This window comes from Nerophis lumbriciformis, linkage group LG17 (assembly GCF_033978685.3).
Source record: "Nerophis lumbriciformis linkage group LG17, RoL_Nlum_v2.1, whole genome shotgun sequence".
NCBI classification, from domain to species: Eukaryota; Metazoa; Chordata; class Actinopteri; order Syngnathiformes; family Syngnathidae; genus Nerophis; species Nerophis lumbriciformis.
Genome location: NC_084564.2, coordinates 34,715,241 through 34,730,000, shown reverse-complemented (window position 1 = coordinate 34,730,000; position 14,760 = coordinate 34,715,241). Strand labels below are relative to the sequence as shown.

The 14,760-nt window shown below is 40.7% G+C and overlaps 2 protein-coding genes across 2 annotated transcripts in view; one reads left to right on the top strand and one right to left on the bottom strand.

Annotated features, from left to right (window-relative positions):
* LOC133614302 (extracellular calcium-sensing receptor-like) overlaps positions 1–3,091 on the top strand; it is a 12,572-nt gene extending 9,481 nt beyond the window's left edge. Inside the window, exons 11-12 of the mRNA XM_072914969.1 lie at positions 2,069–2,350; positions 2,425–3,091. Coding sequence (XP_072771070.1) covers positions 2,069–2,350; positions 2,425–2,847 — 705 coding nt within the window. The 3' untranslated portion in view covers positions 2,848–3,091. The remainder of the gene's footprint in view (positions 1–2,068; positions 2,351–2,424) is intronic.
* Positions 3,092–4,422: 1,331 nt separating this feature from the next.
* LOC133614277 (extracellular calcium-sensing receptor-like) lies at positions 4,423–12,989 on the bottom strand. Its single transcript, XM_061972122.1, has 9 exons — positions 12,922–12,989; positions 12,542–12,836; positions 12,362–12,448; positions 11,313–11,582; positions 8,115–8,315; positions 7,768–8,031; positions 5,592–5,819; positions 5,398–5,521; positions 4,423–5,330 (listed from the first exon to the last, which is right to left on the bottom strand). The coding sequence occupies exons 2-9, from the start codon at positions 12,806–12,808 to the stop codon at positions 4,423–4,425; spliced, it is 2,349 nt and encodes a 782-aa protein (XP_061828106.1). The 5' UTR covers positions 12,809–12,836; positions 12,922–12,989.
* Positions 12,990–14,760: the final 1,771 nt, after the last annotated feature.

Sequence of the window (14,760 nt, the reverse complement as noted above, 5' to 3'; positions counted from 1 at the left end):
AATACTATATAATGTCTACACTTATACTTAATTATTTGACAACTTTCACTTTTACTCCACAAAGTTGCCTATATAAAATGGGTACTTTTACACTTATACAGTTCCCTGAACCATCTTCGTTACTCCATAATTAAAGTTGAGTTGGTGACTTAATGCCTGTTTGTTGTCATAGCAAAGAAGAAGCAGGCCCTAGATTTCGGAATGGTATTGGTATCGGCCGATATCCAAATTTGGGTATTGGGATTGGATTGAAGGTGAACAAATGTGGGTCAGTGAGTTCCAAAATACTTAAACTTTTGATATTAAGTACAATAAATGTCGAGTATGAAACTTTTACTCAAGTAATATTCTAAAAGGAGTCTTTAATGTATACCCAAATCATTTTCTGGTCAGATACAAACCCCGTTTCCATATGAGTTGGGAAATTGTGTTAGATGTAAATATAAACGGAATACAATGATTTGCAAATCCTTTTCAACCCATATTCAGTTGAATGTACTACAAAGACAAGATATTTGATGTTCAAACTCATAAACTTTTAATTTTTTTGCAAATATTAATTAACTTAGAATTTCATGGCTGCAACACGTGCCAAAGTAGTTGGGAAAGGGCATGTTCACCACTGTGTTACATGGCCTTTCCTTTTAACAACACTCAGTAAACGTTTGGGAACTGAGGAGACACATTTTTTAAGCTTCTCAGGTGGAATTCTTTCCCATTCTTGCTTGATGTACAGCTTAAGTTGTTCAACAGTCCGGCGGTCTCCGTTGTGGTATTTTAGGCTTCATAATGCGCCACACATTTTCAAAGGGAGACAGGTCTGGACTACAGGCAGGCCAGTCTATTACTTGCACTCTTTTACTATGAAGCCACGTTGATGTAACACGTGGCTTGGCATTGTCTTGCTGAAATAAGCAGGGGCGTCCATGGTAACGTTGCTTGGATGGCAGCATATGTTGCTCCAAAACCTGTATGTACCTTTCAGCATTAATGGCGCCTTCACAGATGTGTAAGTTACCCATGTCTTGGGCACCAATACACCCCCATACCATCACAGATGCTGGCTTTTCAACTTTGCGCCTATAACAATCTGGATGGTTCTTTTCCTCTTTGGTCCGGAGGACACGACGTCCACAGTTTCCAAAAACAGTTTGAAATGTGGACTCGTCAGACCACAGAACACTTTTCCACTTTGTATCAGTCCATCTTAGATGAGCTCAGGCCTAGCGAAGCCGACGGCGTTTCTGGGTGTTGTTGATAAACGGTTTTCGCCTTGCATAGGAGAGTTTTAACTTGCACTTACAGATCTAGCGACCAACTGTAGTTACTGACAGTGGGTTTCTGAAGTGTTCCTGAGCCCATGTGGTGATATCCTTTACACACTGATGTCGCTTGTTGATGCAGTACAGCCTGAGGGATCAAAGGTCACGGGCTTAGCTGCTTACGTGCAGTGATTTCTCCAGATTCTCTGAACTCTTTGATGATATTACGGACCGAAGATGGTGAAATCCCTAAATTCCTTGCAATAGCTGGTTGAGAAAGGCTTTTCTTAAACTGTTCAACAATTTGCTCACGCATTTGTTGACAAAGTGGTGACCCTCGCCCCATCCTTGATTGTGAATGACTGAGCATTTCATGGAATCTACTTTTATACCCAATCATGGCACCCACCTGTTCCCAATTTGCCTGTTCACCTGTGGGATGTTCCAAATAAGTGTTTGATGAGCATTCCTCAACTTTATCAGTATTTATTGCCACCTTTCCCAACTTCTTTGTCACGTGTTGCTGGCATCAAATTCTAAAGTTAATGATTATTTGCAACAAAAAAAAGTTCATCAGTTTGAACATCAAATATGTTGTCTTTGTAGCATATTCAACTGAATATGGGTTGAAAATGATTTGCAAATCATTGTATTCCGTATATATTTACATCTAACACAATTTCCCAACTCATATGGAAACAGGGTTTGTATTTGAGTATTGCTTTCAAGTACTTCAACGCAGGACCGACTACTCATCAGAATCACAATCAAAATCATCAACATATTGATTTTTTTCTTCTTTTTAGGTCCGAGCCAACAATTGCGAGCTGAGCTTCCTGCTCCTCTTGTCACTCAAACTCTGCTTCCTGTGCTCGCTGCTCTTCATCGGGCGTCCATCAGCCTGGGCTTGTCGCTTCCAGCAGGCTGCCTTCGGCATCAGTTTTGTACTCAGTGTGTCCTGCCTCCAAGTGAAAACCATTGTGGTTCTGGCAGCGTTCCGCTCAGCCCGTCCTGGCTCCGGAGCCCTGATGAAGTGGTTCGGTCCGGGCCAGCAGAGAGGGAGCGTGTGCGTGTTCACTTGCATACAGGTCGGATAGTGAATGCATTATCTGTCATCAAATCATGACTTTTTTAACATTTTGCACTGTTTTTTTTCACCCAGATCATCATCTGCATTATATGGCTATCACTCAGCCCCCCCGAACCTAGACCAGACTTCGATACCCCCGGGTTAAAGGTCACTCTCAAGTGTGCCATGGACTCTGTAGTGGGGTTCTCCCTGGTTCTGGGCTACATCGGCCTGCTGGCTTGCACCTGCCTTCTCCTGGCCTTCCTCGCAAGGAAACTTCCGGACAACTTCAACGAGGCCAAGCTGATCACCTTCAGCATGCTCATCTTCTGCGCCGTCTGGGTGGCGTTTGTTCCCGCCTATGTCAGCTCGCCCGGGAAGTACGCCGTCGCCGTGGAGATCTTTGCGATTCTTGCCTCCAGTTACGGCTTGCTATTCTGTATTTTTGCACCAAAGTGTTTTATCATTCTTTTGAGGCCTGAGAAAAATACCAAGAAACACATGATGGCCAGGTAGCAAATGAGCTTTGTATGACCAAAATATATATATTTTTCTTATGTGGTAGTTTGCGATGTGATAAGATGTTTTGGACCCAATACTGTCTGATACATTATTTGTTTGTGTAACATGTGTAACACAAATGTGTTACTGTCCATATGAAAAACAGAAATAAATACACATGGATAACATTATCTTATTTTAATATACAGTGTGTATATTTTTAGGCTGTTATAGGTACATCCAACCAAATAAAGGTTATGTTATTGTTCTAACATGCCTTCTGGAGGCTCTATTAATATGAATCCAATGATTTTTTTGAGACATCTCTTATTAATCAATTGGAAAATGAAAACAATGTTAAAATAACACCATATCAAGGCCATTCAATCAAATCCAAGCAGTTAGTGCAGAAGAACATGGAGCCCAGGGGTCTCAAACTCGCAATCCATACTTCTACTCAACTTCATAGTTTAGCGTGATTGCAGGCCACAGAACCCCAATAACGCTGCAAACAAAAGTTACAGCACAACAAACATACATTGTGCAACACAAAGAGCAACTCCCTGCCATGGAAGCAAGCAAACGAGTCTCAGACCATCTTTCGGGGAACTCAACAGGGTCAAAAAAAATGTTATACATTCAATTTTAATCGTATGCATGTTTGAAATAAATTCAAAACTCATCTCAACTGTAATAACCATAGCTCACTTTGTGTGGCCAAACCTCAACCCAACTCTACCTCCAGCACCACCTGTTGGTTTACATGTATAAATGCATGACTATTAGTTTCCCCAATTAAATAATACTGTTTTGTATTCGGGGTAAATATTGAAGATTAGGAAGTAATGTAAAGTTTGTGTGATGATCATGTTTTGTTTTAGTTTAAGACTCCCTCAGTTCTGTTTCAGCACTTCTGGGTTTGTGTTTCTTGGTTGCCATGGGTGCTGATTATTTTCACCTGCCTCTGATTAGTGTTCGGGACGCTCACCTGCACTAATCAGAGAGCTATTTATTCCTGCCTCTCGCCACACTCAGTCTGGCTGTTTTGTTGGCTTCATGCAACATTGCGTTGGTAAATCCTAGCTTCTGAGTCCTGTTTTTATGCTAAGCTTTCCCGCTAGCTTTTTCCTTAGCTTCCCGTGCTATCGGCACGCTTTCCTGTATTTTTGTATTTTGCCTTATATATGGATAATAAATCATTGTCCTAACTGCACACTGCCTCCGGAGTTCCGTCTGCATCTTGGGTAAACGATCCGCGCATAACCATGCGACCACCCAACTGTGACAGTTTGTTCAAATCAGTATGTGATATAGCTTTCATACATCTGAAATGTATGTTAAAGGTGACATCCATGGATTTAGCTTGGCTTCAATATTAAATAAATGTATTGTGGAGATGCGGTATCGTTAAAATGTAATCAAGTTATAGTTTAATGTGGATAATACAGAATATACAATGTTTTTTAGATAAATTGACTAAAATATTTAGCTGCTTCTCGATTCTTATTTGTCTCAGCCCAGATATACAAAAAAATTAAACAGATACATGTGTGGATGTCAAGAGGAAAAGGAACAAACCTGTTTGATTTGTCAATGCTTATATCGGCCCATAATAGCTTTCTTTGTGTTTCTCTCTGGTCTCAGCAGGATGATGTAGCATTTAGGTCCAAACAGTGCCACTAAGAGGCCAAAACTGGACGCCAGGATGGCAAAGACCTCCACCGCGTCTGCGTATTTTCCGGGAGAGTTGATGTAAGCAGGGACGAAGGCAACCCACACGGCACAGAAGATCAACATACTGAAGGTAATAAGTTTAGCCTCGTTGAAGTTGTCTGGGAGATGTCTTACCATAAATGCTAACAGGAAGCTGAGGATAGCTAGTAAAGCAATATAGCCCAGCAACACTGCAAAGCCTACACTAGAGCCAACTACACACTCATAAACAATTTTGTCATTGTGGTATTGCACGTTTTTATGAGGAGTCGGTGATGCAGAAACAATCCAAGCAGTGCAGATAACTGCCTGAATGCAAGAAAGAGCCATAATTGTTCCTCTCTGCTTCATGGCACTAAACCACTTCAGACCGGCTCCACCTCCTGGTTTGGAGGACCTGAACACAGCCAGAACCACCATTGTTTTAACCAGGATGCACGATACACAGAGCACAAAGCTGATTCCAAAGGCTGCATGTCTCAGCTGACAAGTCCACAGCCTGGGATGGCCGATGAACAAGAGCGAACAGAGGAAACACAGTTTAAGTGACATCAAGAGCAGGAAGCTGAGTTCTGAATTGTTGGCCCGCACAATGGGTGTGCTGCGATGATAGATGAATATCCCCAGAACAACAGCGCAGATAAATGTGCCCAGCAAAGCAACACTTGTCAAGCAGATGCCAAGGGGCTCGTGGTAGGAAAGGAACTCTGTTTTCTTAGGAACACAGCGGTCATGCTCAGGGTTGGACCAGAAGTCCTCTGGACAGCTGGTGCACTTTGTGGAGTCTGAAAGAGGATTGATAAGATGTTTATACACATTTATGCCAGTTTATTTGATAGAAACACAACCAACCAGTAATATTGCTGATCTTTCCTTCAGAGCAAGGGATGCAGTCAAAACAACACTCAGGTTGTCCCTTCTTTCTGGCCATGCGAGTACCTGGAGGACAGTTCTCACTGCACACAGACCTAGGAGGCTTCAGAGAGCAAAACAATTATCTATATTGGACTTTGACATGTTACATTGCGTCAACACATGTGGCTGACCTTGGTGTAGCCAACACTCCAGATGATTTTGTTTTCATCAAGTGTGAGTTCTTCGCCTTTTAATGCCGACTTCTTAACCTCACCCACATGCTGCACTTTGGTTTGTCCATCAGGGAGCCAATGCCAGTTAATGACATCATATATTGGTAAGGCGTCACCCTTCACATCAAAAGACACTTGGTCACCAAACGATGTGGTGAAGTTGACCTTTTGCAGATAGTGCAAAAGCTGCAAATGAGAGTGACACATTTAGAGAAACAGATTTCATGAGCATAATTTGCTTGTTTGAATAAGTGTTGAACTCCAATTGTTGGTCTAACAATTATTGTTTTTACATTTTCATTATTTTTCAGAAAGAAAAAAAATTCTTCCCCCCCAGAAAACACATCCCATTCACCAGAAGTATTTTATTTTATTTTTTTGCTGCATACACACAGCATAACTTTCTATAGTCAACTTGTGTGAACACAAGCGAATACATGATCGAAAGTCATTCATGGAATTACAACAGGAAAGCAGTGTGTATTATGTAGAGGCAGCTTGGGGAAACACATTCTCCGACAACTAACCAGAGTGACCTGCAGAGTCACAGAGCCTTGTAGCACTTTTAGCCACTTGAGAGGGAGATGAAGATAGATATTAACAACAACTGATGGGTAGCTGTAGTGCTGGTCGACCAGGCTATTGCTGGACTTTAACGTTCAACTTTCATTATTATTAGGCCCTTTTCCACCGTAGGAACCTTTGCAGGAACTTCCCTACTTACCCGGGTAAATAAAGTTCCTTCTGTGTTTACGCCAAAAACTACCCAGATAAATGTAGTTCTTTAGGAACCTTTCAGAGTTCTTCCTAGCTCCGTAGTACTTTTTTAAGCGACCAGGAACCTTTTCAGGGGCGGGCTGTGCTGTCAAATGCTGATTGGTTAAACACAGTAGGGGGTGTTCCTAGAACTTCTCTTTCAAGCACATGACCGCCATTGCAATATGTTCATTTTTAATTTCTTGTGTATTTCTATTACAACAAACTTGACAACAGAGAGAAAGAAAAACAAAAGGAGCTTTCGAAGTGCAAGAACTTTTGTGGGGCATGTTTGTGCTGAAGAACACTGATCAGTGGAACTATCTTGCAGTGTTTTTACTCACCTGTAGTCTTTAAACTATGTGCAGTTTATTGTTAATTATTATTTTTATGAACTTAATTTGGACATACGAAGCTACGAGAAGTGGATTGACTCTTTTAAACATATTTACGGAGGAGTATGAAGCCTGACTCAAAGCGGCGATCACAGGTGCCTACTACGGTACTCTGACTTCATTGGATAAATGTGCTGTCAAAGTATACCACGTTGTTGGATTACGATCTCATCCTTCTACTATCAAGGTGAGAGCCATGATTTATGATTTAGAAAAACATTTCACAAGCACCGAGGTGAGGAAGCAGCTCACCACCCAATGATGTCAACATAGCCACACAAGCTAGTGATCACTGCGCTGCTATAAATAGTTTGTCTGCGTTAGCGCTTATAATAACAATATCACTAATACTTGGTTAATATTGAAGTCGTGAAATGTAAATGCAGTATTGTTGACGGTTTTTGGGTGGTTATTTATTGGGTTTTATGGGCGGAATAGAGGACCTCCTATTAGCTCCATAGTAAGCAGACTTTCATTTAGGTTTATTTATGCATTAAAAAAAGGAAAGATATGCTAATTGTGTCTGAAATTGTCTGTAAAAAAAGAGCTCTGTTCAAAATGAGACATTTTCACGTGCTTCTCAGTTAAAGTTGAAGGAAAAAACTGCTGTCCTTCCTAGCCGCTGTCATTTTTCAGATTCACCGTCTTTAATTTATTTTAAAGTGTGATTGTTTGCTCCAAAGAAATACAATTCCACTGACCGTCCCGGAAACCGAGACATCTGTCACCTCATGGGTCCTTTTAAAAATGTCTGACTCCAGCTTCATCCCGAACCTGACTTCTGCCTACGTTCCTCCCCAGTATGTTTTGGCCTAAACTTGCGTTTTTCACCATTCACGAGTGGTCTCAGAACATGACACCCAGACATAGATGGGCTCTACTGTATGTTTGATACAGCTCTTGACTTGGATCTAGGTAAACTTCATGTTGTTGCTAGTGACTGTAGCATCAGTAAATACAATGTAAGTGTCAGCTGACCTCACCTGCCATGGCTCCAGACTCTGCAAAGTAGCACAACTGTCCCCGCTGAAAGGCCCTTTGCCAGTCACACACTTCAGCAGGTCATGAAGGGCATACGCCAGAGCGTAGACCGCCTTGTAAATATTATACTCAGGTCTGAGGTTAGAAAGATTAAAAAAATCTGTCTCCACACTCGTTAAATCTTCAAGCCCTGTGCAGGTTGCACCGAGCCAGCCGGCTTGCGGCACAAATCGACAATAAAATGTGTTCTCCCAGAATTGGTTCACCTAAAAACATTTCCCAAAAGGCAGCAGCACTCAGACCATTAGACTCTTCACTTTTAAGATACTATTTCAAGGTATATGCTCACCAAGCTGTAGCCGTGTTCGTCGTGCTTGTCAGGACGTATTTGTAAGAGGAAGTCAAGGAGTCCTGGTATTTCCCCTCGACGGATGGCGATACCCAGCGTGCCCCCCAGGTAGTACATGAAACGTGGAGTCTGGAGCACCGTGGCTGCCGTCCAGGATTCACTGGCAACCCACTGCAGGCCTGTCACATTCTGCTTTACGATCTGTGTGGTGCAAATTACTTGGATTTAATTGTTTACATATGGGAATGCTTTCATGCTACACTTGTAGTTCGAAAAAAGAAAATGTTTAATCGTCAAGCTATTTCTTGGAGAAGACCATGCCATTTTTTGAACTTTGCAATTCATATCATAGGGACTCATCCATCCATCCATCCATCCATTTTCTACCGCTTGTCACTTTTGGGGTTGCAGGGGATGCTGGAGCCTATATCAGCTGCATTCGGGCGGAAGGCGGGGTACACCCTGGACAAGTCGCCACCTCATCACAGGGCCAACACAGATAGACAGACAACATTCACACACTAGGGCCAATTTCATGTTGCCAATCAACTTATCCCCAGGTGCATGTCCTTGGAGGTGGGAGGAAGCCGGAGTACCCGGAGGGAACCCACGCAGTCATGGGGAGAACATGCAAACTCCACACGGACAGATCCGGGATCAGGATCGAACCCAGGACCTTCGTATTGTGAGGCACATGCACTAACCCCTGTCCGACCGTGCTGCCCTCATAGGGACTCAAACAGTAAAAATTACATGAATCATTCTGTACTTTTATTCAGATATGTACCCAACATTTTTTCCCTTTCGCCATCAAGTTTTGTGGAACGAAACTACATAGTTTTCGCAAACTTTAGTTACTAACTAACAGTTAAAAGCAGAGGTGTAGTGGGTACTATGTTAAATGTACTTAAGTAACTTATTTGGATACGTTGTACTTGTCAGAATAGTTTTGATGTAACATACCTTTTCATTTAAGTTGAGTATTTTTGTGAACAAAAAATGCTACTTTTACTCTGTTTTATTTCTGTACCAATGTATTACTGCTTGCAAAATGTACAGTATTTGTTTTGGTTTGTTAGTGAGACTTCTGACCCGGTTGACTCTGTTTCACCAATCCAGCATAACTACAGTGGCGTTTGACTCTTTTTCACCAATCAAACAGAGCCCAGCAGTCACATGACCACGCACAAAATCTTGGCAGCACCACACTGACGTAAACAAATATTCATGAAGTCTGGCGGAAACAATGGAGGAAATGACGGTGTCTGACTCAAACACCCCTGCAATTAATGTTTGAAAAGAACAACTCTGTCATGCACTGCCATCTGTGTCCGACTGGAAATGTCCACATTGAAGCCTAAGAGAATTTTTCTTTGAACTTGAAATTTTTGGTATGTTTTGGCTGCGCATATTTTAAAACACACACGGGTCTGGAATTTCCTCATAGGGACCAATACACACACTGAGTACCTATGTTTGGCCACTGGTCATACACACTTCACACACTAAAGTCATGCAAATTGACCTCCAGGGGACCATTAAAAGAAAAAAAAAGATGCATAATACCTGTTGGACGCCGTTTTCTATTGATTTCAATGCTTTGGACTCCACGGGTCAAGTTGACACAACTGTGAGAGTTAGTTAGTTAGTTTTCAGTGCCACCAGAAAATAAAAACACACTTACATACAAGTTACTCAGTATAGGGTAGTACTCAAATATAGGGTTGTACGGTATAGGGAAACTAATAAAGTACCGCGGTATTAATGAATAAAAACAATACTATACTGATTTTGAAAAATACAGGTACTTTTTTGTTATCCACATGCTGCCGTGCGGCGGTGACATACAGAGCCGAGGTGCATGATTGTCAAAACGCACACACAAAGCGCATACAAGCAACAATGGTGTGGAGAGAAAGAATGGGGAAACAACGGCAATGTGGAGGTATTTGGGCTTCAAAACTACAGATAAAGATGATGCTTTAAACACGGAAGGGGCATGCAGCGCTGCTTTGAAACATGGTGAAAAGTAGTATTACGACCTTTGCTTCAAAAATTGGTAAACATTTAAATAACAAGCATTCGGATCTGCACAAGGACTTTAAATAGTGACAGGTAGTAATGTAGTTAATTATGCTGTACACATATAGATACGTAGACTTGCACACAGATGGTTGGTTTGTTGCTAATTATTAGTGCAGTCCACAGCGTCGTCATAATGTAAATTAATGCAAGTGAAATGACTGAATTTTGTAACAAATTCCTGCAATTTGTGTTTTATCTTCAACAACGTGTGTTTTACCGGCTCTATGTCCTATCTGTGTAGTTTTGGGCATAGTGTTGTTTTGAGTATTCACTAATGATTGTATTTCTCTTAAAGCCAGACCAAGAGTGGCAACAATACATCATGAAGCATTTAATACAATGTCAATACAGCTTTCTATTTTAATTTAACCTACAGTAATCTTAGATTATGGCAAGTTATATGTAACATATACAATTTTAAATTGTTATTTAAGTGCAATAAGAAAAGCCCAATGTGTTTAATGCCTTTGAATGTTTATTTCAATCTTCTAAAATTGGTCTTTGAGTGCAATAGGAAACATTTGTTTAATGTATTGTAAGATGTTCTGTTAAAATTAAGTCAATAATGAAATTTTTGTGGTCCACTTTATTTGGAAAAGTATCGCAAAGTATCAATATACATTTTGGTACCGGTACGAAAATATTGGTATCGGGACAACCCTACACAAGTAATTATTTTACTTTTACTTATTATGCTAAAGTAACAGTATTCTTACTTGAATACATCTTTTGGCTACTCTACCCACCTCCGATTAAAAGCCTTTAATAGCGTAATCAAGTTATATTGTACCTATAAAATTACATTGTACACTGCAAAAAGTGACATTCAAGCAACTTTAAATATGTGAAATCAAATAAAAATATATTGTATTTTTAGACCAGGTATTTTTATTTGCTACTACTGACCTATTTGCTTTTTTAAGTGATGCAGTAGAAGCTAAAATCTGAGATATACTTCTTAAAATGAACAAAATAATCTGCCAACAGCTCAATACAATTTAACTCACTGAATACACCAGAAATAAAATGTTCTTGTTCTGTTGGCAGACAATCTTTCATATATAAATGATGTTGCCTTCTAAGAATCATGATATGCAGTGTTTTAGTAACAACCTCATCCAGCAGGTGAAGCATGTGGCTCTCGTGTGCAAACGCCATGACTATTCGGGCGGTTGACCTCTTCATTAAAGTCACAATCCGCTGGATTTCATGTAGGTCTTTGTCCCAAGGTAGAACCTCCAGGTAGGCCAGACAGCCGCTGCCAGACCGGGCCAGCTCGTACTGGAACGAGCGGGCAACACCGAGTCCATAGTCATCATCAGTGACAAGCAGGCCGGCCCAAGTCCAGTTGAAATGTTTCAGGATCTGGATCAATGCTCGAACCTGAGCAGATGAATTCAATTTAGGAATGTTATAAACAACCATCGAATACGATTTAATGCATTACTTCTGTCTTTACAAAGATAACGTTGCTTAGATGTATTAAGTTAACATTTGTGTAGTTGTAGCTTGCAGTACTGTAAATACTACACTGCATTAATATTTTGAAGGCTTATTTTGCTAAAAAGGTTGTGGGTGGTGTGGAGAATGCATATATTTTTAAGAGTTCTCTCTTTATTCATAGTCATGTTTAAAGCAGCTAATATTTTCCCATGTGTGCACTTTGTGCTTTCTTCTTTTTGTTCGCTAGTAAACTCTGTGCTTTACCTTGAAGGCGCTGGAATGTGTATTGGGAGTATAATATACTCTCTTTTTACCTTATCAGTTTAGAACAATAAGGCTGTATTTCTTTCTGGGCGGGCGAGGGCTGTTTTCGTACTAAATAAGCAGACTCTTTCAGTTTGATTTTTAGACCGCTTCTAGATGCCGCTATTAAACGCATTGTAGGGCTGGTCTCCTAAAGCTTTAGTAAAACTTGGTAATATTCCTATTCTGTCTTAATGGTCCTTCTTACTCAACATATATTATATATGTCATCCGAAAGAATTTGGGATTGACCAGTGACTTTTATTCCCTGAGAGGAAGAGTGCTCAGACGCAACAATTGTGGTGACTTTGTTGATGAGCTTTAAATATAAATTGAAATGGTAAATGAGATTACAGTTAATTGATTTCTTCAAGAGCAACAATTGATTTGTTTCCATTTCACAAACATGGTCCCACCTGAAAATCATCGTTGGGGATTGTTCTGAAGAAGGATGGAAATAATTTCCGATTGCTCAGACAGGAGCATGTGGAAAAATAACTCACCTGTAAACATAAACACACGAGTTAGATGGAAAATGATACTTCAAGTGTGCGACGTTTTTACAAAAAGTAAATAGAAACAAGATTAAAACTCACAATGGGCATCTTGTATAGACCCAGCACCATTGATGTGGCAATGGAGAAAGTCGAATAGGAATCCCCAACAATGCCAAGCACTGGAGGGCTTCCCACACATTCTTCCTGGAACAAAAACTGCTCTTCTCGACCGCTGGCCAGTGACAGCGCTCCACTAAACCCGACCATCAGCGAACCGCAATTGTCGTAAAGTCTATATCCCAAAGTGACGTTGGGCAGCAGCTCTGTGTTTCTGTTGATTTCCTCGATGGCGAAGGCCATGGTCATCACATACCTGAAACCTAGAATGTCAAAGCTAACACACAAAATGTAAAAGACGGAGACATTGTAAAATGTTTTACAACCGGCGTGAAGCTGCATGGACGTCATACTGTACGTACCCGTGGCACCTCGGCTGGCGTGGTTGTGATGTAAAGGTCTGCTCAGGGTACACAGAAGTATAATGCACCTCAAACAGCCCGCCCAAAACCACATCGCCATGCTGGTGCACCTCATTCAGCTGAAAATGTCTCCATAACTTGCACGATGAGGAATTGGACCTGCAAGAGGACAACGGGAAGGCAGTCAAGAGCAGACACAAGAACAAGGATTTTTTTTCTACAAACATGACGCCTCGTTTCTTTTCTGCTTCTTTCCTTCTTGTGACAGTACTTCGTAGCTGGTCTTGTTTTATGCCCGTCACATGTATTGTCTAGCACCTCCCATCAGGATAAGGACAACGGGGTGGAGAAATGAAACATATGACATTAACTCTTTTGCCTATCATTTGAGAAAAGATATACACGACCAACATTTGTTGGTTGTTGTTTTTTCTGGAAAATACAACTATTCTATCACAATTAATGAGGAGAGTTTATACTGCCAATTCCAATCATCCATGAGTGAGATCAGCCCATACTAAAACAGATCACATGTATTAACTGTAAATGTTTTATTTAAAATCCTTTCATTTTCTCAAAACTCGACAGTGTGCCTAATGAATGGAATGATTCTGGTTGTGCTTACCGACCTCGAAGCTGTTTTATTTGGTACATGGTGTAATGATAAGTGTGACCAGTAGTCATACATAAGAGATATGTGTCGACTGCAATATGACGCCAGTAAACAACACCAAAACTTTAAATGTTCCATTGAAAATAAATAACATTACACACAGCACTCAAAAATCTGTCAAAATGTTTTAATATGACTTTAAAGCCGCACCGCTTGATGGATTGTCGGCCCATTACGGCTACCGTAGTCAGAGATACAAGTTTTACTATGGCAGACATATTATCTGGCGTTTTGTTTCGCAATACTATGCAATACCAACTTTTCTTACCTTCTGGTACCTGCTGATGTGTATTTGAGATCTGCATAAGTCCTGTAAATTTGCGCACGTTCGCCACTGTAGTCCATGCCGATTGCCGTAGTCGATAAGCTTCTTCTTTTTCTCTATCTTCTTGTTTTGGGACATTCATTCTCTGCTGTTGCCATTTCTAATATAAAGTAGCGTAAAGTTCTAACTTATATCTTATATATCTCACTATGGAAGCGCTAAAAACTACCGGCGTAGTGGGTTTACATAATTCACCCACGGAACTTTAGTTATTAGAGAGTTCCGGTCTGACGGTTTTTCACGGGACACATTTCCTGCGTTGTTGCACGAGTGAGCCACGGATGAGGAGATGCTGCTCCATTATTGAGGCTGAATGTCATTAAAACAGTTCGCTCCATCTTTTGACACTTCTTCCATTCCCGTCCTTGCACGCTACACCGCTACAACAAAGGGAGAAGACACTGTCGAAGGTGAGCCACGTAAATAAGACCGCCCACAAAATGGCGCATCCTGGAGCAACTGTCAGAAAGCGACTAGAAGATGATCTGTAAAACATCATCTATACAACATTTTGACAAAAGAACCATCATTACATGTAATGTAGACCACAAGGAAGTGTTTTAAACAAAAAATTTAAAAATCATAATATGACCCTTTAATGCGCCTTATAATCCGGTGTGCCTTTTGTATTAAAAAAGACCTGAATAGACCCACTCATCGGCAATGCGCTTTTTAATCTGGAGCAAAACGAAGTTAATAGGAAACAGTAACTTAACTAAAACAAAAACTACTAAGTAATTTTGCCCTCAAAGTCCTCATGTGTCCAGGGAATTATTCCCTGCGTTTGTAAATATGAACAGAAAAAAAAAAGACAAAAACTTTTTTAGACAATAAAAAATAT